Source organism: Aquila chrysaetos, chromosome 9 (assembly GCF_900496995.4).
Source record: "Aquila chrysaetos chrysaetos chromosome 9, bAquChr1.4, whole genome shotgun sequence".
NCBI lineage: Eukaryota > Metazoa > Chordata > Aves > Accipitriformes > Accipitridae > Aquila > Aquila chrysaetos.
In genome coordinates this window covers 38,437,625-38,463,027 of record NC_044012.1, presented here as the reverse complement: position 1 = coordinate 38,463,027, position 25,403 = coordinate 38,437,625, and the positions used below count along the sequence as shown (strand labels likewise).

The window sequence follows — 25,403 nt, the reverse complement described above, 5'->3', positions numbered from 1 at the left end:
GCTGAACTGGCCGTTTAACCTACTCTTCCGATCCTTTTTTTTTTTTTTTTTTTTTTTAAGATGGGCACACCACAAATTGCTGTCTGTGCTTTTATGGGGAGGTCACAGCCTGCAAAGATGTTTGTCTTGCCTCTGTGCATCTCCAGGCAGGAGGCTGGGAGTGTGTGTGTGTGTGTGGGGGGGTCCACGTCTAAACACCCCATCCCCACGGCTGTGGGACACAGCCCAGGCACGGGTCTGGGGAGCACCCTGCCACGGGGTACATGTGATGGTCAGGAGCCAACACCCTTCATTTCGGTGCCGAGTAGAAATGCCGCGTTACCGACCGATTAATTCTTCCCCGAGCATCTGCCGCCTCCTCGCAGGGGCTGCTGGAGCCTCTCTGCCCCGCTGCCGGGAGAGCCCTTTGCCGGGCGCAGCGGTGCTGAGCCGGGTGCTTTCCTTCCCGGAAAGGTTTCAGGTGCTGCCCGGAGCGTGAGAGGGTTTTTGCTGACCCTGCAGCCTGTAATCTTACTCCTGGACTTTAGACACCTCCCGAAGCCGCTCTTGGCTCCGATCCCTGCTCCTCCGTCCCCAGGACAGGCTGTAATCGTCTCTTGGCAGGACAGCCCTGACCTGAGCGCTCCGGCTCCCAGCAGATCTTCCCAGCCTCACCGAGTGTTTGAAAAAAAAAAAAAAAAAAAAAAAACCCCAATGATTTATTCACGACAGCTCAGCTGGACGGAGGAAAAAAACATGTTGCTCTTTACATCTCTTCTTAATTGTGGTTTTTTTTTTCTTATAACAGAGGTTGCCAATAACAATACAGCAGGAACAGCTCCTGGCCCCATAACTGTCAGTTTTCTACCCTTTTTTTGGGGCAAGTGCCAGCCTGGTTTCTTGCCAGCCCGATGTCTGCTGACAAAGTGTCCAGCAGCGACGCAGCCAGGGATTAGCAATGATGTGAACGAGCCATGGTCCCTCGGCCCCAGATGGTGATGGGGATGGTGGGTGACACTCGGCCCTTTGCTGCCTTTTGCAGTCATTGGGAGGTGACAGCTGCCTCCCCTACCCCAAAATAGCTGTTTATGGAAATACGGCCAGATGAAAGGCAAAAAACAACACAGACAAGATAGGGCTTATAGGCCAGTGCTTCAGGATGGGAATTTTCCGGGAATACATTTATTCTGGAAGTAAATAAGCTGATGGTTCCCAGCCTTTCTGGTCCCACAGGATGAGGGCGTTGGTGGGGCAGCACCTACTGCACCCCTGCAAGACCAGACCTGGGAAAATCCCCGCCGTGATGGGCAGAGGAGGAGCCGGGAAAGTTTGACTCAGCCCTGGCGAGGTGGAGTTCATTTGTGTTAACTGGTTTCCTTGTTTGCACTGGGTGCGGGTCTGGCGAGGGAGCCGAGCTCTGCCTGGACGGTCCCCACCCCGCGGCCAGTGCCGCCCAGCATCCCCGCAGACCTGGCGTGGATAAGCACGTTCTTTGCCTTATGGGCGGGGTGGGGGGGGAATACATCAGTGTCTTAAAATGTGACCCTCCAGGTTATTCACGATGTAAATATATGCTCTTAAATAAGCAAAGCCGTAAAAGTTGGTTAACGTCTTCCTCGCGTCTCTGCCTGCCTCCTTGCAGATCTCCGCAAGGTCCGTAGCCGTAAAGCACAGCGAAAAATGAGCTGCTTCAGCTGAGGACCTGGGAATGCTGGGGACCGAGAGACAGCCCAGGACTGGTGGCGATGGAGCAGGATGGAGAAAGCAGGATTATCGCCCGGGGTGAGGCTGGCGCTGCCCAAAATGGGGCAGGGAACGGACGGCACCCAGCCACGCTCCGGCTAGCCGGGATGCCTGCAGGACCCGGACACGATGCGTCCGTCTCTGGGCGAAGAAAAGCAGCTTCCCTTTGACCACTGAAGTTTGGGAGTCCCCTTCACCACCACCAGCCCCTATCCCCAGCAGCCCTGCCTCTCCCTGCCCTCGCCGGGGGTGGCCGCAGGACCTGACCCCCATTTCTGTGCCACCCAGGGTGTCCGGCGGTGAGAGCGGCTGTGGGAGAGGCCAGCGGGCTAAACCTTCCTCCCCCCAACAAGCCCTGGGCTCCCTCCCTGCCGCGACGCTGGCCCACAAACCCAGCTGCAAACCCTGGGCTGCGCAACAGCGAAATACTGGGAAACTGGGCGAGCGCCAAGGACTTTGATCCCCAGCCATAAAAACCTCCTCCACAAGCTGACTTCTCTTGCGAAACAACCTCCTGGGGAGGGGGGGGCTGAGCTGACGCGTGCTGCCCCCGCCGCCTTTGCGGCCCCAGAAAAGGGGGTTTGACTAGTAAGCGATGGGATCGCCTGCAGCCTCGTCCCGTAGCGGTGCCGGTGCCAATGCCGGTGCCAGGCAGACGCGCGTTGCGCCGAATACATGCATTTACCTTGGACTGCTCCCAAGCGCTCCTCCCCGGTACATCTGCACATCCCAGCCGTGGCAAGGCCAGCTGAAAACCTTCCCAGTTGGGAAACACCAAGGAGAGGGCATGTGGCTGGTGTGGCACCCAGCCCCTTCTTCTGGAGATCCCCGGCGGGACAGGACAGGGAGCGCTGCCCGCCCCGGCGCCGGGGACATGGGTTATCAGAGTTATCAGAAGTAGACGTTAGTGTCTGCCTTAAAAACCTTAAAAAAGGGGGTTTTAATTTTTTTTTTTTTTTTCTCTTTCCAGGGGTTGCTCAGCAGCCGCAGCCCACCCCGGCTTGGGGGTGGGCAACCCTGAGCTGTTGGGTGTGAGCCTTGCGCTGTGATATTGGCCATGCAATATCAACCTGGCCAGGTATGAAAGGGCCACAGGTCCTCTCTGCTAAAGGGCTCAATGAGCCACTGATGAACAATTTCTTCTTCCCATTTTTGTTATCTTTATTTTAACTCCAGCACCATCCAGCATGCTGGCAGAGCAGGGCCTTTTATGTTATTTAGAAGCAAACAGAGGGAATATTTTTTTTTGTGAACACCAGATTGCGGCTTGATCAAATCAAGGCAAAATGGGGTCTGCACAAACATGGATGTGTAAAAAGACGGCAGAAGAGCATCTGGGGCTTCTCATACCAATAAGCCTCCTAATGAGGCAAACACAAACCCTACCCCACAGTCCAAGCACCGCCAGATCCTCAGAGAAGGTGACAGACCCCCCCCCCGAGCTGCTGCTGCAGACATCCCAGGTTTCCAGGCGGACACAGAAAGTGCAGGACCAAGCTGCTTTTATTTTGCCATTCTGTGGTTAAACCCAGATTTTCCCTGATCTTGCTTGTCACTTTTATTAGCGTTTCTGCTCCTTTATTTATAACTGCAGCCTCGTCTCTCACACCCATGGACACATGTGTCAGCAAGACGCCTCTGCGCCGGGGGCCGATCGTCCTGGGGATGCGCCTCAATCCGCCACCGTGTCCCCGATCGTCCCCCGGGGGCCGAGAAGTTTTGGGCATCAGTGCCATAAAGCCTTTAACGTCACTCCAGTGTCATCTAGCCGCGGCTCCCCAAGCACGGCAATAACTCGGAGTGTTTTTCCACTCTGCCAAGTAATCCGAGCGATTTCCAGCGCTCTCCTCCCCGTCTCCCTGCAGTTGGGCTCCGGTGTACATGCTCTCGGTCGTGCCCGGATTTTTACGATTTTGCAGCCCAGAGCTGCTCCCCTCCAGGGCGAGTGCTTCGCCCACAGCACCCAGCTGGATCCCACTGCGTTCCAGGAGCGTCCGGCCGCTGCGGCTCCTGGTGCTGGCTGGGACCATGCAAAACTCAGTGCATTGGTGACGAGCGGAGGAGCTGGGGCATCCGCTGCCGGCCCCCCCCATGGTGCAGCGATGGCTCGGCAGCGTGGGAGAGTTTCCTTCTTTTATTAGCGAGCACGCTGAACTTTCCCGTACTCCCCACGACGTTCCCATGGATCGGGGTGAAATCAGGGTTTGGCTCCGTGTCGGCCCCTGCGCAGGGCCTGGGAGAGATGGGCCCGGTACTGGTCCCAGTGGAGGGGATGGAGGCAGCATCACCAGCATGTCTTTGCCCTCCCACCACCAGCCGACCAGGGCTGCGGTACCCAGCAGCTCTGCGGAGCTAGGCACGGACACGGCATCTGACCCTTTCTCTGGAGAAAGGAATTTTTTTTAACCAAAAAAAAAAAAAAAAAAAAATCCCAACCCTAAGCATGTTTTTTAAGGAGAAACAACTATTAGAAATACTGTAAGCAGTGGAGACAAAGCACCAAAAATAGCATCCGAAGTTTCCTCCGTGCACTCTCCCTGCAGGCAGCCTGCACTATATTTGTCTTCACTTGCCATTTCTGCTGCCATCAATTTGCAATTGCCGCTGGCGAGGAACCCATCTATTAAAAGCTCGACTGAGATCTGTGGCGAAGACGTCTGTAACAAAAAAATCTGGCCGTTCATTAAAAAAAAAATAAATAGCGTCCTCCTCTGCAGACCTTCCCGGCCCCAACAAAATCGACTAAAATCGTCACCGGCTGCGTTGTCCGGGCTCGGGAGCAGCTGTGGAAACCCAGCGCGGGTTTCCTTCCACGTGGGAAGGGATTTGCTCTGCCGCCGCTCAGGAGCTTGGAAGCACTTGGCGTTTGCTGCGTGTCGGTGCCTTATCTCCATGATTTGCTGCAGGCCGCCCTGGGGAGGCAGATTCCTCCAGGGTCAATTGCTTTTATCGTAAAACCAAATGTTTTCTATCATCCGTTTCATCCCGGGATGAAAGCGCCGATAGAAATCGCGCAACTCCGTGCGCTGCCTTGGTGGGCCACGCTGCCGGGTGTTGCCGGGCGCTCGCTCTCCCTCCAAAGAAATGGGCTGGGAGGGACAGGGAAGGCAAACGGGAGCCTGGAGCCATCCCTGCCTTTGCCTAAAAAAGAACCCAATGGGGCTGCCTAAAAAACATAATAACCTCATGGGGCTGCCTAAAATACATAATAACCCCATGGGGCTCTCCGGTGGCACGTGGCTCTGCCCCCCGGCTTTCTGCCCCAAAGCATCGCGGCCAGTGCTGCCACCCAACTGGTTTCTGCCAGACGCCGGCACCAGCTGGGCACCCGCCTGAACCCCCTCGGCTCGAGGAGGGGACGCGGAGGGAGGCAGGAGGGCGACGGGGCCGTTTTGAGGAGGCTGAAGGCACGCAGCTTGTGTAGCCAAGCGAAACAGAGGCTGCGGGGGGATACAATTGCTGCCTATAAATAGCACCGGGAAGCAAGCATTAGGGAGGGAAAAAAGCTATTCAAGCTAAAGGACAATGTTGGCACAAAAGCAAATAGATATAATTAGCCATTAATAAATGAAGGCCGAAGAGTAGAGAAAGTGTCTAATATCGGAAAAGTGAGAGCTCAGAAGGCTTTCCGGGGGGAAAGGTAGAGGAGACGTCGACCAGCGTTTAAAACAGGCTGTGGCTATTTTTTAAAAGCCATTAAGTTATGAGCTGTCAAGTGCAGCCCGCTGTGACTGCAGATGAGCCTTTTTTTCTGTGCAAAAGGGAAGATTTGGCCTCTCCGTGACGTCAGGAACCACAGAGGGGCCTGGGAAGCTGCCCCGTGCACAGCCCCACGGGTACAACCCCGATCCCCAGCGCTTCCTCCGCCCTCGGGCAGATCGGTCGATGCCAGCCCTTCCCGGAGCCCTCTGTGCCCGCTCTGCCCTTCACGACCCTGTCTGGAGGGATGCTTTAATCCCCAAAGCTTCCCAGCAATGCTGGGAGGGGGGGGAGGCGGGTGCTGGCCCCTTGCCGCAGCCGTGCCCCAGCCCGCGGACACGGGAGGTTTGGTCTCACCACGGTTAAGGCATCGTGCTGGCAGCGGCAGCTCCTGCCAGCCTGTCCGGCAGCGGCCAGCGAAGGGCACCGCGTGGTCAGGAAGGCGCGATGCCCCTGCACCCTCCTCATCTCCGGAAAATATCAAAGCAACCAGCCCGGAGTCGTGCCCAGAAGAAAACCCAGCAGAGATGCAACCCCCCCCCGGGCCAGCGACGTGGGAAGAGCCCCAGTGGAGGGAGCAGAGGGGTCTGGGAGAGGTGGTTGGTTTTCTTTCCTTTTTACGAAAGCAAACCTGCATGAACAAGTACATGAGGGACGAGTGCCAGCGAGCACCGAGCTCGCTTGCCTCAGCCCCACTGACCTTTAAACGGCGACCAGCGGGAGCAAAGCTGGCGCTGGCGTTGTAGCAGCCCCGAGACTTTGCGAAACTCTTGTTCACGCCCCGAGCAAGAGATGGACGGGCGCCCGTCGTGCCCGTACGCACCCTCCTGCGTGTCCCGCGGCGGAGCCGTCGAGGCAGAGCGGCACGGCCCTGTCCTGGACGCAGGGACTGGTGCCTGCGGGACATCTGCCTTGTGCCCACGTCAACCCTCCGCCCCGGCCCCGGCTCCATAAGCCCTGTCCCTGCACCGTCCCCTTGGGAAAGACGAGGGTGGAGACCCCCAGGGCGTCCCCGTGGGATCTCAAACACCCCTGGCCTTCGTGGCAGAACCGGAGTTGAGCTGTTCAGGGATCGCTGTGAGCAGCCGCCACGGTGCTGTGCCTGTACAAACCCCAGGCCAGCTCTGCTCATCCGTGATAAGAGCAAGAACCGGGAGCAGGCGGAGGGGCCCCGTTATCTGCTACAGTCATTGCAGGCTGCCGCCATGCCTTTGCTTTGCTACCAGGGGAACTGTGGGATTAATTTTTCCCTTGTAGGCTTCACAGAGAGCCCGGTGCCTTTCTGGAAAACACATTTTAGCCAAGAAGCCATTACTGGCTTGAGTGCAAATTGTACCGTCTGTGCTGTACGAGCAGGTAGAGTAGATAAAGCCGTGATCTCTCTGGCCTTGAAACCCTTCACTGACTCATGCAGCAGCATTCCCTACTGTCCCTCGCGGGGCCGGCAGCACCTCGGCTGTCAAATGCTATCAGCCCCGCGCAGCCACAGGGCCCTATCCTGTCCCGTCCCGCGCGGAGCAGCTCCGGCACGTGTCCGGGCTGGGGGGGAGACCGCAGGGCTGCCCCTGCCTTGGGGCTCAACCAGCTCCCGCCGCTGGGACCGGGGTGCGGGCAGCAGCGCAGGCAGCAGCGAGCGCCTGTGTATCTCTATGGGTATGGATGGCGGGTGACAGAAAGACGGTTCCTCCTCGGTTGCTATTTCCAGCGGATGAAGTCACCGGGCTGCAGCGCCTGAGCTCAGCGGAGGGTGAGTCAGTGCCGGCCTTGCCGAGGTGCCGTGCGCGGCCCCCGCGGCCCCCGCCGTGCCCCACGCTAACGCGGCAGCGCTGCCGTGCACGACGACGGAGCTCAGCGGGGTTCAGGCTTTGCAGCAAAGTGGTGTCAGGCCCCCCCAGCCCCGCTGCGGCTTTGCCGCAGCGTGCCCCCCCCGAGCTCGGCTTTCCCCCCACAGTCCCACTGCCACCGGCTCCAGGCAGCAGCGAGGAGCTGCTTTTCAGAGCCATCTCAGCATTCGTCCCAAAAGGCCACGTGTCCCTTCAGTGGGAAAGTCCCTCCCGGCGCCACGGGGTGCCCCAGCCCGCGGTCACAACGTGCTTTTTGTTTAAAAATCCCTATGCACGCTCTCATACACGCTCTCGGCTGCGAACAGCCGTGTTGTGGCCGTCGGGCCCAACGCAGCACCGCGGCTCACCGGCTACCACCGCTTCCCGATGAAGGCATCCAGCGCGGGACACACGCGCTGCGGTCGGCCACAAGACTGCATGGCCACGACTGCTGCTCGCTGGGCACCAGCGGCCACGGCTGGAGCCTCCCAAAACCCACCCGGGCTGCCCAAAGGATGTGCGGGACGTGGGGGCTGTGGGAGTGGGGAAGGGACTGAGCTGCCACGGCGGCTTTCGCACCGGCGGGGCTGATGACACCGGGAGCCCCTCTCCTCTCCGATGCACCCATCGAGCTCCTTTTGCTTTTTTAGAGGTGTTTTCTGCTGCAGGGTTTAAGGCCCGAGAAGCAAACCCGTCACTGGCGGCTTGTGCCAGATCGGTGAGCTAAAGCAGTGCACGGGATGAGCGGCAGGACAGGAGGGTGTGATGCCACCCAGTTGTGTCCCCCCCCTACTACCGCAGCCTGGTCAGAGCCTTGCACTGCAGCGGGGATCCCGGTCCCTGTGGGTGGCAGGAATGGGGACACCCAGGTCGAAGCCGATGGGGTTGGATGTCGCTGCCACGGAGGTGGGTGTCCCGGAGCGGAGGGGCTGTGCTCCCCAAGCTCTGAGCGCAGCCTCGGCTCCAGTCCCTTCTCTGCAGTCACAGCACAGAGTGGTTAAATCCTCCGCCGCGGCCGTGATAACAAATATGCTTTCCGAAGAAAGAGAGGAAGCGAGAAATCCCCGGCTGCGCCGTGCGGTGTAAACCATCGCCGGCCGGGGCAGGCAGCTGCCCGCCTCCTTCCTGTGCAGTCCGATTTAGTTTGTTTGCCTTTTCCAAAGCAAACAGTGTTGAAACTTGGAGGGGGGTGTTTGGCAATCCCCTCCCTTGCTTATAAAAGCTGCTTCCTGGCACAAGGTTTCCGGCATCCTGTTCCTCCCAAACACCGCTGGTGACGGGTGGGGGGGGGATCCCAGAAATATTTGATATTTATAATCCAGCGTCCGAGCGCTAGGTTTATCTGCCAGCTGCTCCTACCGGCTGCAGGGCGGCCGTGGCCGTGGCCATGCCTGCGGCTCCGCCACCGGCTGAGGGGACCGACGCTGCCCACGCCGGGGTCGCCTGTGCCCGGCGGGGGGGTTGCGAGAGCCCTCTGCCCCCACCGACGCTGCGCCCGCCTGGCTGCGTGCGCAACAGCGTGGAGCCAGCGGCACCGACCCTCCGGCACCCGTCGGCTCCAGTGTGCTCAGCCTCCCTCCTTCCTTCGGAGGGCTTGGCCTTGACTTGGCTGCATTTAGCACGTCGGCCCTTCGCTGCTTTTGCTTAAGCCCTGGTTGTGGTACGGGCATCTGCCACCCGCATGCAGGGTTTGGGCAGTGGAGACCAGCCCTCGACGTGCCAGCGTAGCCAGTGTTAAACCAAGACACTGCTGCTTTTGAACCAAAACCCCATACTTCTCTGCAAGCCTATCCACAGGCAACCATAAAACCTGCAGCTGCCCTAAACTATTTCTCTCTCTCTAAAGACAACCTTCACCTCACTGTCCTTAAAGCCTCAAGGCCAGTGGCACAAACTGCAACAACTCAGAGCAGATCTCCCAGACACAGCCATGCCGGACGCGACATTGCCGCTGCATGTGTCCTACGGGACCACGGGCTCTTCCAAAGGGAATCGGGCAGATGAACAGCAGCTTTTGCTGCTGCTTATTTCTGCTATTAATTACGCTTTTCCTGCCAGCCGAGGGACGCAAAGCCTCAGCACGCTCCCTTGGTTTCAACAAGACGGCCTTTGGTGCAGACCCGTGTGCCAGGGCAGCAGGGACGCAGCTGCCCCAGAGCCACTGGCGAGCAGCTCACGCCGGGGGGGGACACGAAACACCTGCAGGAACCCCGCAACGACCCGAGAAGCGGATTTTTGTTTTCTGCTGGAAGTTTTGCGGCCAGCGAGGGGGGGTTGACTACTGCCCTTGAACCGAAGCTGTGTTGAAGCTCAGATCGTGGAGACTGGGACAAAGCCAAGGGGACCAAAGGGGCACAAATGCCCCCTCGCCTGGGCAAGGAAGCGAGTGCTCATCCTGGCCTCTCACCCTGAGGTTTCTGGGGCCAAGTCGGGTTGGAAAATGCAGAAACGGAGCTCAGCAGCCCCAGCAGAGGCTGGGGTCAGTAGGTCTGTATTGGAGCCAACACACTGACACATGCCACCCCATGGACCACAGGGACAGGCACAGCCCTGTGGCAGGGGCACACAGAAGCACTAAGGGTTGAGAAACCTCTGCAAAAAACTGCCAGGAATTGGTCAGGAAGGACCCAGAGAGCAAAATAGATCTCTTCAAGTATTCGGCCCCCCTCTGCAAGGTTCCCAAGGACGCCTGTGCAAGGTGGAGTCACCAGCACGGGTGGCTGCCTGGGGACAGGGACGTGCCACCTCTGTGATGTGCCCTATGGGGTTCCCAAACCTGTGAGGCGAGGAGTGCCCCAGGAGGCAGTCCGGGTGCTTCTCGCCTCCTCTGCTTCAGCTCCTTCCCCCCACGGGTATGGCAGCCGCCTCAAGGGTCTGGTAGCTGCAACTCGCGTGCCAGGCTCCGTCGAGGAGTCCTGGCACAGCCAGCAGCCCGTCCTGTCCCCATCCCCGTCCTACCGACCATCACAGGCTCCTCCAGGTTGTCTCTGTCCGTTCGTCTCTGCCCGTGCTCTGCGCTGCTTTTGGTACCAACGGCATCCCAACAGCAGCCGGTCCAGGGCCCGAACATCTTCCACGTGCCCCCACCATCCAGGGTCAAGAGAACACGACAGACAAATCCTGGAGCAGTACCTGGTAGAGGTGTGTTCCGTGGGGTTTTTAATTCACAGTAAGAAGTAGTAAATTTAGCACAGGTGGGAAGCGAGCCAAGCCGTGCCGGACCGAACTCTGCATGCACCTCTCTGCTCCACCCCATTGAGCCCCTTGCCCACACGGCTGAGGGTGGTTTGGGCTCTGGGGAATGGTCGCTGCCTGGTCCCTTTCTTGAAGGGAGCTGGAGGGAGAAGCAGGATTTTCTTGGAGACCTTGAAACACAGTTTGACTACTCACAATTCATGGCCCCACATGAGATGGGTACCTCTATGATCTACCACGTGATGCTGAAGCAGAGCAATTGCTTGTATGAGCTCTCGCTTCCAAGAAGAGTGGGCTGTAGCAATTCCAGCCAGTGGGGAACAGGCAAAATTAAACTGAACAACAATATTTGGGGCTTTTTCTCTTGGTAAATATGGAAACAGAGTTGCAGCTATTTAGCTGGAAAACCATTCATTTAGTGCTGTTTCCCACACAGACAATACAATGGTCCTTGAGGGGCCAGGCTGAATTCATGCCAAAAAAAGCAAAGGTGAAGAACCGAGTCTCCCGCAAGCCCCACGTCTTTGTGCGGCTGTATGGTCACGGCTGCCAGCCCCACCACATGCCACCACCTTCTTGAGGGTGTTTTGTGCTCGTGGTGTTCCCTGCTACAGTGCCAGATCCCAGGAAACGATGAATTTACTGGTCACCCAGTGCCTCTGCCTTTCAGCAAAATGACCCAGGTATGGAGCAATGCAAAGTAAGAGAGTGCTGGTATTATTCTAGCCAAGGCCAGACAAAAACTATTTCAGTCTCTGGTTAAAATCCTACTTTTTCTCTCTAAGCACATTTACTGGAAAAGTGTCAAAGCCAAAGAATGTAAAAATGTGCTTACAAATAGCACAGTGGTTCCCAGGGGTGAGTTTCTGTAGTAAGGCTGCACAATTCCTGCCTATCCCTCCAGACATAGCAGGAGCTGCTTTGGGTATTCCTCTTAACACACCACCCTTGCTGGAGAACCAAGTGATGAAAGGGGCAGAAAAGGTTTCAGCAAAGCCTCCTTTCTCCCCTTTCCTGACTCAGGTAGTGGAAAGTTTGCACGTCACCCTGCAAAGAGCCAGGTTTTGTAAAAACAAGGGCTACACCACACTACCTTGCTCTCTGGGCACTCACCCTGTGCCCCTGTCAATATGGCTCAACATTTTCCCTCATCTTTTAGAGAAGAGCTTGTGTCACGTTGTCCCTGTGGGTTCTGCTGATCAGAAGAAAAGCTGAAGTTAAAAAAAAATTGACCAAGTATGCAAAAGTACAGGTGCGGGAGGGAGCAGAGAGGTGGGAATTCGGAACAAAAATTTGCTGCAGGGTCTGGCTGCCTGAGCACCGACGTGCTCGCTGCCCTGCAGAGGCTCTCGGTGCAAACCCCAGCCCAGCTGCTGACTCAGCACACAGCCTCGGCCAAACCGCTCGACCTCCGCGCACCGCTGCAGCACCCTGGGGACGAGCCAGAGCCAGCATCTCCCAGCCTGGGTCCCACCAACAACAGCAGGGAGCCCCGGCAGACCAGCCCGAATTCAGGTCGAGCGGCGAACGGAGGCTGAAGAGCTTCATCCCTGCTTAGAGCAAAACTAAAAGGGTTACGCTCAGCCCTTCCTAGAAGCCAGGAAATTGCTCTTTCTTTTGTGTCTGATGTTATGGTGGGAAATTGTAACAAAACGGGCAGCGCAAAGGCAGTGCTTGGAAGGGCAGTAGTCCTGTCTGCACTTTGCACGGGAGTGGTCCTTCATGGGCTGCAGTGAGCTCTGCCAAAAAACAAGTAGAAAGGGAAAGCGTGTAGTTATCTCTGCAGCCTGCTGCCTCGAAAGGAAGCTGTCCCTTATATCAATCTGTAACAAGGACTCTTGCTGAAACAGGAGTCCTTGCCACACCTCTGTTGCCTTCCTTGTAATCAAAAGCTCCTTTCTTTCATAATAATCTCCATTTTAATCAAGTACAAAAAAGCATTTTACTCTCATGGATTTCATTAAACTGCCCATTCCAGCTCAAGCAACACTGAACTTGACGACTCAAAATGTGCTGAAGTAGAAGTTAGGTAGAAGGGATCAATAACAATTTATCAGGAAAAGGCCAATCCAGGAGAAGCAAGAGGTTTCAATAAGACACAAGAAACTCAGCTTGAGGAAAGTACCATCATATCCCCTGTTCCAGGAATCAAACACATTCTTTCAAACTTACACGCTGCAAAATGCTGCAAAACAAAAACCCACTATTATTCTTTCAAACTAGTTTGAACTTCCTATGATATAACAAAGATGTAATCATATCCGCAAAGATCCCAGAGTTCCTTATGAGCATCTTAAAAAGTAGGAATGAATCATTTCCTTCTATGACAATCAACTTTGCAATACCATGATCTTGGAAATGACAGTTGAAGAGTCAAAGGCAAGCACTCAAAAGAAAATAAAATCATTTAATGCAAAACGTTTTACCAAAAGTTTTTACAGCAATTTCATATAAATGGAGTCTTCTCTTAAAATGTGAAACCACCAATATAAATGTATTGTTACAAAGCTGATTACAAAACTATCTCCTCAGCCACACAGAGAGGTAGGAAGGGTATTTCTGTCATCTGAAAACACCGAAGATGAACTGAAAAGTAATGTTCAGGATCTAGCCTGCTACATCTAAGTGATGGTAACACACTTAGGTTTTTGGATTAAAACTTCACAGGCTGATATATCTCTACCTCATAAGGCCTTTACTAAGCTTCCTAATAATTTGTGGGTATGCAACGGAAATATCCGAGACGCCTGTCAGCTATATTATATGGTTTTCCCTAATGATGGGAGGACTGATGTCAGGGTAGTCTACAGTGTGTGTTCCCCTGCAAAGAGCAGGCTTTAGGGATGGTTAAAAAAAAAAAAAAAAAAAAAAAAAAAAGTTGTTTCTATTCCTGCTCAGTTGCTCCAGGCTGTCGTTTCCGGCACCCAAGGGCAGGTTTGAGCTGGTGTGTCCTGGCCCATCTGGCTGCCCAGTGGCTCAGGGAAGGCCAGCCACTGGGAGGAACAAGTGGTGCAGCCACCCCAGCCTCCTTATCTAGATTCGCTGCTTCTCAGGCTGTCAGAGACTTAAACGGGTACAGAGAGAGCTCATTTTGGAGCAGTCAGTCCAGCCAGGAGGCAGGCCCGCAATGAGCAAGAGACAGAATTGGTCCTTGTTGAGAACTAGCAAAAGGCAGCTGGAAGAGAAGGGCAGGACAGGCTGGAGCCCTCTCCTCCCCTCCGGAAAGCGCTACAGCAGCACAGGCGCTTCCCCAGCACATTAATTCATTCCTTCATTTGGCAGAGTTGGCTTGTCTGGGAACGATTACCTGTAAAAGGAGCTCTTTCACCAACGTAGCTGTTCACTGAAGTAGCGTCCTGTGAGGCTGGGCTCTGCCTGGTCTGCTGCCAGCCAAGCAGAGAAAGGCTCCAGCTAATCCCCAGCGGAGCTGGGCTGCCTGCTCCCCGCTTAGCAAAACAACAACAAAAAGGCCTTCGAGGAAGATGCAGTGGGGGGAACACAGCTCTCTAGAAAACAAAGCCACATTAACCAGCCTTAACAAAGCAACAGTTTTCTTTCCCAGTGGAAGGGCAGGCTGGTGCCTTCCCTCCCCAGGACAGACTGTCTTTCGGGCTCTTCGGGGACATGTGGGAGGCCGCCTTTTCTTTTTTTGCTGTGCTGCTCCAGTACTAGGCTCCCCGTGCTGCTACCAGGAGCTGAAGTCCCCGAAGCCTGTGCTCTTTTTCTCTTTCTTCGCAGCTGTGCTGGTTGAGGGCCCGTCATCTTCCACGCTGCGCTTCCTGGAGCCGAAATGAAAACAACTCTCAGGGACTATTTACTGTTCGGTGGGACCAGGGCAGCTGGATGCCTTTCCTCTCCCAGCAACGGCTATATCGGAGCCAGCCCATCCCTTATCAATTAGAGAGCAGTGCAAGCTCCATGCCAGCATGGGGACTGCAGGGGGGGTGGGGATGGGGGCCTTTGGTATACCCAAAAAGAGGGAGAGTGTGTCAGTCTGCGGGGATGGTTTGGGTCAGGCTTTGAACACTTCCAGGAGCGTGTTGAAAACCCAACAAGTTCTCCAGGTCAGAGCTGAAGATTTAACAGCTGTACGTTTTTAGCAGTCACGATGAGAATGTGAGCCGCAAGTTCTCTCCCTGCCTCCTCACCTGCATTTGTGGCAGCAAAAGGATTTATGGGGAATTAGGTGTAAAGCAGCTGGGCAAGTTTTTCAGATCCTTTCCTGTTTCCTGAGCACAGCCTGTTGCAGTCGCTGCTGCTATTCACAGCCTCTCTTGAGCAGAGTTTGCAACCCCATGGAAACACTACTCAGCCAGCTCACGTGCTGTGGTTTTATCGACCGGTATCAGTAGCTGATAGGGAGAGCCTTGAACCTGCCAAAGGGCTGCTACAGCCCAAACTCCCAGTTTCAAGGCAGGCTGCAATGAGTGAAGGACTAGGAAAGAAAAGTCCTTTCTGTACTGCTTGGCCCTTTCCAAAGAGCTGCAAACTCTGCCTGGGTTTCCTTTCTAAATACAATGCAGAATGGCAGCAATTTTAAGCTAAACATAGTATTTTAAGGGACAAGCAATATTTTGTAACTGAAACACTTAACTGACACACCAAACTGACCTACACGGGCTAACATAGCTTTGTTCTCACAGTAAGTCACGCAGGCACATACAAGCTGATTAAATAGCTGTCCAGATCTGTGGATGCATAAATATACGCCTTTATGCAGCAGACAGACAACAGCATTTTTGCAAATGCTTTTAGAGAAGTCTGAAAAAAATCAAGTGGAAGGCATCTATTTTAATTTATCCAAAACTCATGCAAAGCCGCCACTCAGGTGGGATTCTGTACTGTCCTTAGGAAAGCAAGCGATGCTGCCAATCCCAACGGGTGTACAAAGGGTGTCTGGGAGAGGATACTTTAGGACAAGCCTGTACAACCAGCCAGGCACCCTGGAGCTACTCACTAGACGCCCTGTGCTCCCACGGCAAGCCTGGGAACCTGCTCCCCTTTCCGGCCATTTCAGTTGTGCTGGTACAACTGTTCGTGTGGCTGAACAGGGAACCAGATCAGCAGACTGATATGGGCTTAAGGCAACTACTTTGTGCAGGGGAGAAGCTGCTAAAAGAGAAACATCTGTGGGACTGTGGCCTTCAGAAATAGCTGCAGAAGAGGAAGAGAATAAAGATGATGTAGGAAGTGACACAATACAGTTCCTCAAGGACTTCTGAGTTGTGGAAATGTATCCAACAGTTCTGAAGTCAGCACACGCCGTTAAAGACCAACTTGGTCACATTCAAGTGCTGAAAGAAAAGCTCAGTTAACTTGTAATCTTGAAAAACTGCAGAAGTAGAGGGAACTCTTGACTGTTAGGACTGCATGAAGGTGTCTTTGCAAAGTCTGCTGGTACAAACCAAACACCTGAGCAACGGCACTGGACAGGGTCAGTGTCCAGCAGGAAAGGCAACTAAAACACTCAAAGTTCAGATGGGCAGGGAACTCACGTTGCAGCCATGTTAATGTATTTTCCAATCCCCTGCCGGTAAGTTTTAGGAGTCTGGACCTCTTTCTTTGGTGGGACTGCCTCAGCTTTTGTTTTGGCTGCTTCTTCTTCTAGCTGGACCTTCTCTCTTTCTGCAGCAACCTGTGGGAAGCAGAGAGTGCAATCTGTTGCAAGAGCTAGTCCAGAGTCAGGAGAAAATGTATACAATTCTTTGAAGCTTTAAAGCACTCTAAAACAGCAATCAGCACCACTATGATTACAGGGCAGGCTTTAGGAGACAGACCTCAAGGGCCACTACAAACAGGCTTTCTGCAGCCATTATAACAAAACTCCTCTCTTCCCACCTGCAGCTATCCGTAACTACTGTGGGCATTTGGAAAGGAAGCCATTGTAAGTGTGATGGACTGGGAGCTGTGCCAGACTCAGTTACAAGACCTCTCCGCTGAAAGAGCGGCGATGATCCTGGCACACAAGGCAATGCTGAATGGCAGCTGTTTAATCTTAGCTTGCAACCATACGGGCCAGGGGCTGCCCATGTTCACAGAAAAGGCATTAAGTTACAAAGTTCTCCAGAGTACAGCTTTGGCCTTTCAAAAAAACCCAACCAACCAACCAACCATCCTCACCTGGGCATCTGCCTCTTCATATGGATCAACAAAAACGGTTGTTGTCTGAATTCGTATTTCCTCCTGGGAGCAGAAGAAGAAGAGCAAATCAATCTGCTGATTAAGTTGCCCCATCTCCCCCAAGTCTGGCTTTCAGAGAAGCGTCAGTGGGGTGAACCACAGTGCCATGTGAGGCCATATGCGTTCGCTCCCTCCTGCACAGCCCCGGGTGCTTCACACGTACTTTGGGACGGTCTGTTTTTGGGTCACTTTCCACATTCTCCATAGCAGTCAGAGTCTCAAAGCCACCAACCACCCTAAAAGAGGAAGGACACGATTTCCAGCTGTCACAACACACTCAAAATATTCCTGCACCCTTACATCTAATATATCTAATTTATGGCCATTACTCTAGCAGATTTTTAAACCATTGTGTTTGGGGAAGGGGAATCGGCAACTGTATTTGGAATACCTAAGATAATGTCATTCAGTGTGGAAAGTAAGAATTTTTTCTCAAGTCTGGGATTTGAATTTAAAATTAAACAGAACCTGGAAAAGTCAAACACTCAGAGGCAAAGCAAAGCTGTTTGTCCAAAAACTCAGTAGCCACACAAATAAGCAAGATGGATAATGAGCGATTGTGGACAGCCGTCTGTGCAAGAAGACACAAACCCATTTCAAAATGGGTTCACTTGCTAATGCTACATCCATAAATTTGGAGCTCATCTGTTACTCCCATGAGCTTTGAAAAATAACCTAACAGACTTGGTCGAGAAAGCAAATGTTTTAATTAAATTCTGATTTTTTACTTTTTTTTTCTAAATCGTATATCAGACCAAAGAGTGATATTAGGAAGAAAGGGAATCATAACTACAGCACTACTGGAGAGCAGTGACAGAGTTGTCCATAATAACACCAATAATGCAGAAAGTGCAGGACTGCTCCGAAAGCACAGCACAACCGTGAGCTTGTGAGGGCTCTGGGAAAGCAGCAGAGCATCAAGTCACAGCCACAAGATAACACTGGGACACTTTTCATTGCAGTTTTTCTTTACGAGGATGTTAGATCCCTGGCCTCTCATTTTTCAAGTCAACATATCCAAATACTTGCTTGAAAATGTTTAAGAAAGGCTGAAGGCTTTCTGGACTGTTGCATGTTCATTTTCAAAAAGTGTGGAACAATGGGAAAGTTCCAGAAAAGGGTATTTAGAAAGGATTAATGGGGTGACCCAGATAATTATAAGACTGTCATCCTGGCATCTATCCCAGCAAAATAATGGAATAGCAGAGACAGGACATGATTAAGAAAGAAAGGAAATAAGTAACGGCAATCAACAAGGTTTTGTGGAAAACAGAGTCTGTCAAACAGCCTTCTATCTTTGAGACGACAGATGTGGTTAACGGGGATAACAGTGTCCGTGGAACAGACTTCTGGAAGGCAGCTGATATTTTGATTGAGAAACCAGAATGATATTAAGTGAACACAGCACACATTAAATAAAAAATTGGCTGACAGGTGTCAAAATCTAATTTTAAATAGGAACCACTGAGTTTCCAGCGGGGTCCCGCTGGGATCAGATCTTGGTCCCAAGGTATTTAACACTTTTATCCACATCATCATCCCCAATTAAATTTGAAAACAGCTATACTTAGAAGAGCAATAAATAAAAATGAAGACAGGCCGTTGATGCCGAGCGATCCAGATCCCTTAGAAAAGCAGGCTGTAGCTGGACAACATCTGTTTTAATAGAGCCAAGCCATGTGGCCAGGAACCAAAAATACAGCCCATATTAATGGCTGTGGGACAATGAGAAGCAGCCATAATTCTCAAAAACACTGCTCCTGGAGCCAGAGGAGTTTGGGGCTGGGAGCTCAGCAGCAAGGGCAGGAGCCAGCCATTGAGGAGCCCATAGGACAGGGCAATCTGAGAGCCAGCAATCCTCCAGCCTTCATGGGTGGCAACTGCTTTGAATGGCAACTGTGGCAACTTTTTGAATCCCCCTGATTGCTGGGATTACTGGGACTCCGGTACCAGCACAAGTAGGCTGTCAAGGGCTGGGCAGATGAAATGGAGGAAAATCAAATTAAATGAAACTGGTGGGGAAAAAAAAAAAATCAAACTGGTGGAATATGTAGAGTGTTTTATCACCTAACTCTGCTTTCACATCAAAGAAATAAGCAATACCTCAGCCAAAACACACATCATATTCACATTCACCGTTATATACTTCTACTAGGATATCTCACTCTTGCAGGTGTTTCACGGCCAGGCAGCCCTCTCCAGTCCCGGCACGACAGTCTGCCCAGCCAGCACCAGGAGAGGCCCCTGGCTATCACCTGCAATGGTCTCAGCTGATCCAAGGGAGAAATACACTGTCTACTACCACTCCGCACCACACTATTTACATGCCTCACGCGCTCCTCCCAAGAGCCACGTTAACCAAGCGAAACAGGCTGACCACCATGGTTTGAGAGGCAGGTGGGTCCTTCTCATTCGAAACCCCTTGGGCTTAGGGCAGCACCACTGCCCCTCACTGCCGCCCCACGGGCTGGGACAGACACTAAACACGACCAAAAAGACAGACCCCATCACAGAAAATAAAACGATGCAAGTCAGAGAGGGTGCTGCTCAGCACCTGCCCCGAGCAGAGCCATCCTTGCTAACATTTCGTTGCTGCTGCACTGCTCCAAACTTCTCCCCTTTACTGCCCAAGGGCCTGACGATATTCTGTAATCAGGTTGTGACTTTTAAGAACAAATGAAAAACACGTACGCAGGCTAGAACAGCCTCATTTATTTGCAACTGGAAGTAGCACACTGGGGAAAGCTGCAGAGGGCTTGAAGACCCTGCATGAACTTTGGAAAGTTCATAAGAAAAACTCAATTTTAAAATCCTCCTCCAGGCCAGTATCAGATTCGCTTATAATACTGATGATTAACACACAGCCTAAGATATATTCACTGTATCTTAATTGCCCCAAAGGAAACTTCTGATTTAATATTGGAGGATTTTCTAGCCAACAGCTCCACTCATTATCTGCTCGTATGTTTTCATTTAATTAGGTTCTGATAATTTGAAATAGCCAGATCAGCTATGCACTGGCAATCTCAACTGAGTAATCCCTTAGCCCATAGCTAGACCTCCCCTACAATATTAGCCCTAATGCATTTTGGCGATGTTCACGAATCTTCAGTCGCTATGCTAATTCAACTTCATTGGGAATACTTTGTCACTTGTACATTTTAAAAGGCTGTGATAGACACGGCATTCACAGGTCATCAGTAAATGACCCAAATAGTCTATTTTGACATGATTATAAAGGGCTAAGGGGGAAGAAGACAAAGTTGTTATGCCTGCAGAGCATGTAATTCTCTTTTCTTCTTAGCTTCTTGTCTCTAAAATGGAAAATTGCTTTCTTTTACACCCCTGCATTCTCTAACATTTTGCACAGAGAGTATCTCTATGCATATTACAGTGTCAGCACAGTAAGCCCTCAATAGAGGTTTATGTCGTTAGACACTGCCCTAATACCAATAAAAAATAAAAAAAGGATTTGAATACAAACCAGCAGCTCAGAGAAGAGAGCTCCGACCAGAGGAACTGGAAATAATTTACTAGTCACTTTTGTTCAGGGAGCACTTGGAAGCTTTGTCAAGGATCAGGCACAGCTGAGGCTGGTGCTTCATCAGTAAAAATTAAAATCCAAAAAGGCCAAGATCTGATTGCAAACATCACCCAGCCAGTAAAAACTGAACTACACACTAATCAGGGCAGTCATGGCTGGATGCTAAAAAATGGAATATTCCAACTTAAGGTCTCAAACCATAAAGGATTTTGCAAACTTTCCTCTGATTTGTCTAAGTAGAGAAACGATGTACATGCAGGCTCTCGAAACATTACATGCTGTTGTCATCAAATCTCACAATGTTACATTGCAGCACTAAAATCAGTTTGATGAGATACAATGTGTCTTAGCCCATGCTGGCACCCATTACAGCAATTGCTCCTCAATGAATGAGGAAACCAACACGCCAGAGTAGTTTGGGGGATTCTTTGCCTGTCCCACAACACATATTCTGGGTGTAAGAAGAAAAGCTCACAGACATGTTGCCAAGAAAAAAGCCCATACAAGTTACATGTAGAAAAGACCATCAGATCAGTACATTAAAGCATTAAAAAAACCCCCTCTAAAGAAAGCGCTACTACCTAATATTATTCTAATATTCACTAACTTTGCACAAAAAGAGATAAAATCTGTTCTATGAATAAATATGAGTCTCGGCATAAGGAACTCTGTACATCATTTTCATTAAACCAAAATGCAAACTCTAGAAGTTCAGACTAATACCCCTTTATACTCTTTACGTGTGCTAAGTACGTTACACAGTGACAGAGCACACAAGTTAGCCTTTCTCATGCAATCTCACTTGTGCTAAGTTGGCAGCACAGCAGGGAAGGGAAGGGAGAAGGGCAGAAACAAGTTTAACCTTTTCCACTGTTTCTGGCTCTATTCCTTTTATAAGGTGCCACGTATGCTTTGTCCTAAATTGACCAAGTGAGTTTTAAACAGATGTTCAGCTGACATCCTACAGTGGAGAGGATGATACTTTCAAGACACCATTTACATTAGAACAACCAGTGAAACTAAGGGTTTGCTGTGTACTTCCAGTAGACGTTGAACAGAGAAATGATGATCTCAACTATATATTTAGCTCAGCATCCCTGAGACAGCTTGCTGTATTTTTAGAGGAGCTTGATAAATGTTGCATTACATTTAAGCATGGACGACAAGGTAGGTACATTTAAGGTTTTTTCTGTTAGCATAGTAATGAAAACAAAAATGTGCCCTTACTCGTGCAATTCTGTTTTCTTGAAAACTAAGCTAAGTTAGCACTGGAAATCTTTGCATTTCAAATTTAGAGATGTTATTTAAAATCTTACTTCCTGTTAAGGCTCCTTTATGCAAACTAGTAACCTTGCTTCATAACCACTGCCAATGTCTTTGCATGAAGTGTAGGTGAAATATCTGGAGCAAGCTCTATCCATTTGCGATATGTCAATGAAAGTCTCGCTGTACATTAGTTAGTGCTGCTCCCAAAGAAAACTGCAGCTCCCTAGCAGTCTCACAGATATTCACACATGGACTTCCTATTTCTCATATTTTTGTTTAGAAGAATTAGAGGAATTAAGCCTTATGTAATGCTGGGGATGGCAGCAGTCCAAGACGATAGTTTCCTGGTCAGTAGATGATACAAGAACAATGTCTGGACTTTTTAAAAAAAATGCTTTAAACTAGAAACAGAAACCAGAAAGAAACTTGTTGTTTTGTAAACACATTCTGCCCTCGAGGTTATTTTTATAAAAAGGAGTACATACATTTATATACACACACAGAGAGAACAATATATACATGCACAAACACGTACACTCAGAACAAAATGTTTTCTATGTATACACCCCATCTGAAATGGAGCAAGCAATTTGAACTTGCAACAAGGACGTAGTCGAAACATCTCAATCTCTCAAAAGGGCTTAATCTAGCAGGCAAGACGCAGTAATGAAGGGTGCTGAAAAAATAAAACAACTTGGAAAAAAGCATTTTGAAACTAGACTCAACAGATGAACCTGGCACGTAAGGACTTCTCTGCTTTGGCACAGGTTCCTCTTCAGAGATCACACAACTGTTTTGGAAATGATAGCAGCCCTCATGCAGCTTTGACAGCCCAGTCCTCATGTGCTACAGGATACCACAGCTTCCACAGGGCGGCCTGGTTTATTTTCCCACCTTGCTCTTCACTCCTATCCTGGTGTCTGGGGAGCAGATTCTGCAGTGCAAAATTAGGTCAGGCTCCCTACACAGATTCAACAACAGAATCAGCTCTTCTGCTGTCACACAATTCTGTTCTTCAGATGTACTAAAGCAGAAGAGCAACAAGAACATGAGTTTCGCAGCTTAGAAGCCACTGGGGTTCACTGATTCAAATCATACAGAAAATGCTGCAAGTGGAAGCAGACACTGTGCGTTATTGAACTGTACCTGGGTAACTGAATAACGCCTGGTAGTTGTTTTATGTAGCTAATTACTTTAGAGGACAAGAGTTACCTTCATTGTCCCATTCTACAGAATTGCAGTACAAAGCATTAAACAGGTTAAGGAATACTTAATACAGCGTGATACTTATCCAAGGAAAGAAAACTTCCTTCCACAAAAGCATCTGGCAAGGGGAGGAGGGAAGAAAAGAGAAGACTAAGCCGAGTGCCTGTCAGCTACTGACCGGTGCCTCCGATTTGACCAAGTCTGAGGTTTCCCAAACCACCTTGTTCATTATTTCCAGGAACAAGAGAATTGAAGAATGAGCGGCAGAAACCTCGAGAGACAGTTAAAAGTTATCTGCATAAGCAGATACGCACAGCCACATACAAAGGGGAAAACTGTCCTCCGTATACTCATCTCCTGTCTCAGTTGCCACATCTTTTTCTCAGTTCTTGACAAATACAAGTGATGCTCTAATAAACACACAGAACTCCTGCACAGATCATTTCCAGCTTTGCCACTCTGACCACAACAGTTTTCTCTCTCCTCCCTCTGCTGCCCTTCTTTTTATCACATCACATACCTGCAACCTGCCCCCACTTTCAAACCCACCATGCTCTGCTTGTCCTAAATCTCACCCAAAATTCCAAGACAGCATTTCTCTCCTGTTGATCAGCATGGCTTGATCACCTTCCACTATCATTTTAAACATGCACTTTTTCACGTGTCCCTTTAGCTTCAGAACAGGCTCCCCCAAAACATCCACAAAGCCATTTAATTTTTTTCCTGGGGCTTTCTTTTTCCTTGGTTCTGAAGAAAGCGCAAACTGTCGGTGAAAGGTAGGCTGAAACGGGTCACTGTCGCAACTTTCCTGTATCTATATGCAGTCTCTTTTCTACTTACACAGCTCTCTGGGTCAGAGATTATGTTTCTATTTGTGCTTATAAAAAGCAAAAGTACCAGGTGTCTCTGATCCACAGGAGCTGTGAACCATTGGAGTAATAGAAAACACAATAACAACACGGATGGGATGTGCTTGCATCTAAATTTCATACACTGCACCAGACAGGAATGTAAACCTATACTGGTGTTTTGGCTGTGACATCCCTGTAGTTCATGCAGCTCACACAACAGTTGAACTCCCAGTTTGAGCATGGGTAAGAGGGAGTCCCCAGGCACACAGCCCACAACAGCAGCAGACTGGACCTTCCCCATGCAGCAGTCCCCTGTAAATGCTTCTCATCCACTCTGTGCAGAGCAAATGTGTGTTGGTTGGTTTACATTATTTTTCTAAATTAAACATCTTACCAGCAAGCTAGAAGCCAACCAAAGCCACCAGTTAGTTTTCACATTAATTACAGCATTCTCTAAGTCTGGAGAAATGGTAATTACTAGAAGTGGTAATTACTAATTTAATCTAGGCAGCTCTGCTGGAGCAGGAAATCCATGCAGCCTGCAACACACCTCCAAGGGAAGGCATCCTTCTCTCACTCCCTGCCTTTGTTTTTGCTCCCCATCCATGCCAAATTATCTCCTTTATTTTCAGTAACATCCATCCTCATTATTGCCATGGTGGGCAGCACAATCGTGACAAGATGCCTTCCCTGTCCTCCAGTCGCAGCCTTCTCCTGAGACTTGAAAATTGCAGTGCACCAAGCCAGACACGTGCCAGCTCTTCACAGTCCCACTGCCTGCAGCTGGTGTGTTTTCCAAACATACTTAGCAGCCAAACATCAAACATTAATAGCTGCTACTATGCAAAAACTGTGTTTCAAACCAGTGAGGACATGAATAAGATGCAGCTCCAGAGAAGGAACTTTTCAATGTTCCATCCCACACAGGACCAAAAATAAAGAAAGGGGTGGGGAATGATTGCTCTTTCACTCTTTTTTGTTCTCCAAGTATGGAAAGCCTGCTGAAAAGTTCTATAAGAATTACAAACAGGTCAAATTCTGCTCTCAAAGTTACACATGTGACACTCACTAACATGAACCAGAGCCACACAGAAAGCTGAGGGTACAGTTGAGATCAGAGTATTTAGGTTTTTATATTAACTGAAATAAGTAATCCTCAAATCTATATGAAAGTCACAACAGGCCAGTAAGCATCCAATTAAGACAATCCAGTTTAACATTCATGGAAACAAAGAATTCTGATTTAATCGGTTCATTCTATTCTTAAACCTAGATATTATTACTAGATATGCTTCCCAGATATTATTGTGCTATACAGTTTGAGATCAGATACAGTCACCAAGTCCTGGAAACACCCAGATTCTAAAATATCAAACCGAAGCTGGAGTTTCACTAGAGATACAATGTCTGGAATCTTTTGGCTTTTAAAAACAAATGCAGGTAAAACCAGCTGAAGGATTTTGATGAGAGAATATAGATCTTAAGAGCTGCACACATCAGCTTTTTATATTAAACTTGTAGGTAAATTCAATTATTCAGGTATTCGATTTGTAGATTAATATAGAGTAACTGGAAGGCATTTATCCCAGCATCTTCATTTTTTACATTCTTTGAATTAATCTTCATTTACATGCAAGAGAGTCCAGAGTAAAATTCACCTGCTCTGTGTTCATATGAAGATGTCACACAGTTTTCATGCAGGGAGCCAAATATGATTCTAAACCAACATTTTTAATAAAGTTTTTCCTTTGTATTTCAGCTAAGAATATTTGCAGTGCTGAGAAAGCAGCACCACTTCTTTACTCTGGCAACTGAGTTCAGATTTCTGTAGTAGGAGGAACAATTCAAAAATTAAGACAGTCTTTGCTAAAACTGCTATAAATCTCTGCTATATACACTTAACCAGATTTACCTGGA

The 25,403-nt window shown here is 50.2% G+C and overlaps 1 protein-coding gene and 1 long non-coding RNA gene across 4 annotated transcripts in view; both read right to left on the bottom strand.

Moving 5' to 3' along the window:
* Positions 1–4,678: 4,678 nt before the first annotated feature.
* Positions 4,679–5,719, bottom strand: LOC121233565. Its single transcript, XR_005933275.1, has 2 exons — positions 4,936–5,719; positions 4,679–4,905 (listed from the first exon to the last, which is right to left on the bottom strand). It is a non-coding gene; the product is annotated as an uncharacterized LOC121233565 (long non-coding RNA).
* A 7,107-nt stretch (positions 5,720–12,826) lies between these two features.
* The window catches only part of PPIL2 (peptidylprolyl isomerase like 2), a 74,146-nt gene continuing 61,569 nt past the window's right edge, over positions 12,827–25,403 (bottom strand). For all 3 annotated transcript variants that reach the window (XM_041126377.1, XM_030024457.1, XM_041126378.1), the window contains 4 exons: positions 16,783–16,855; positions 16,560–16,622; positions 15,935–16,074; positions 12,827–14,218 (listed from right to left, as the gene is read on the bottom strand). In XM_041126377.1, coding sequence (XP_040982311.1) covers positions 14,125–14,218; positions 15,935–16,074; positions 16,560–16,622; positions 16,783–16,855 — 370 coding nt within the window. In that variant the 3' untranslated portion in view covers positions 12,827–14,124. The remainder of the gene's footprint in view (positions 14,219–15,934; positions 16,075–16,559; positions 16,623–16,782; positions 16,856–25,403) is intronic.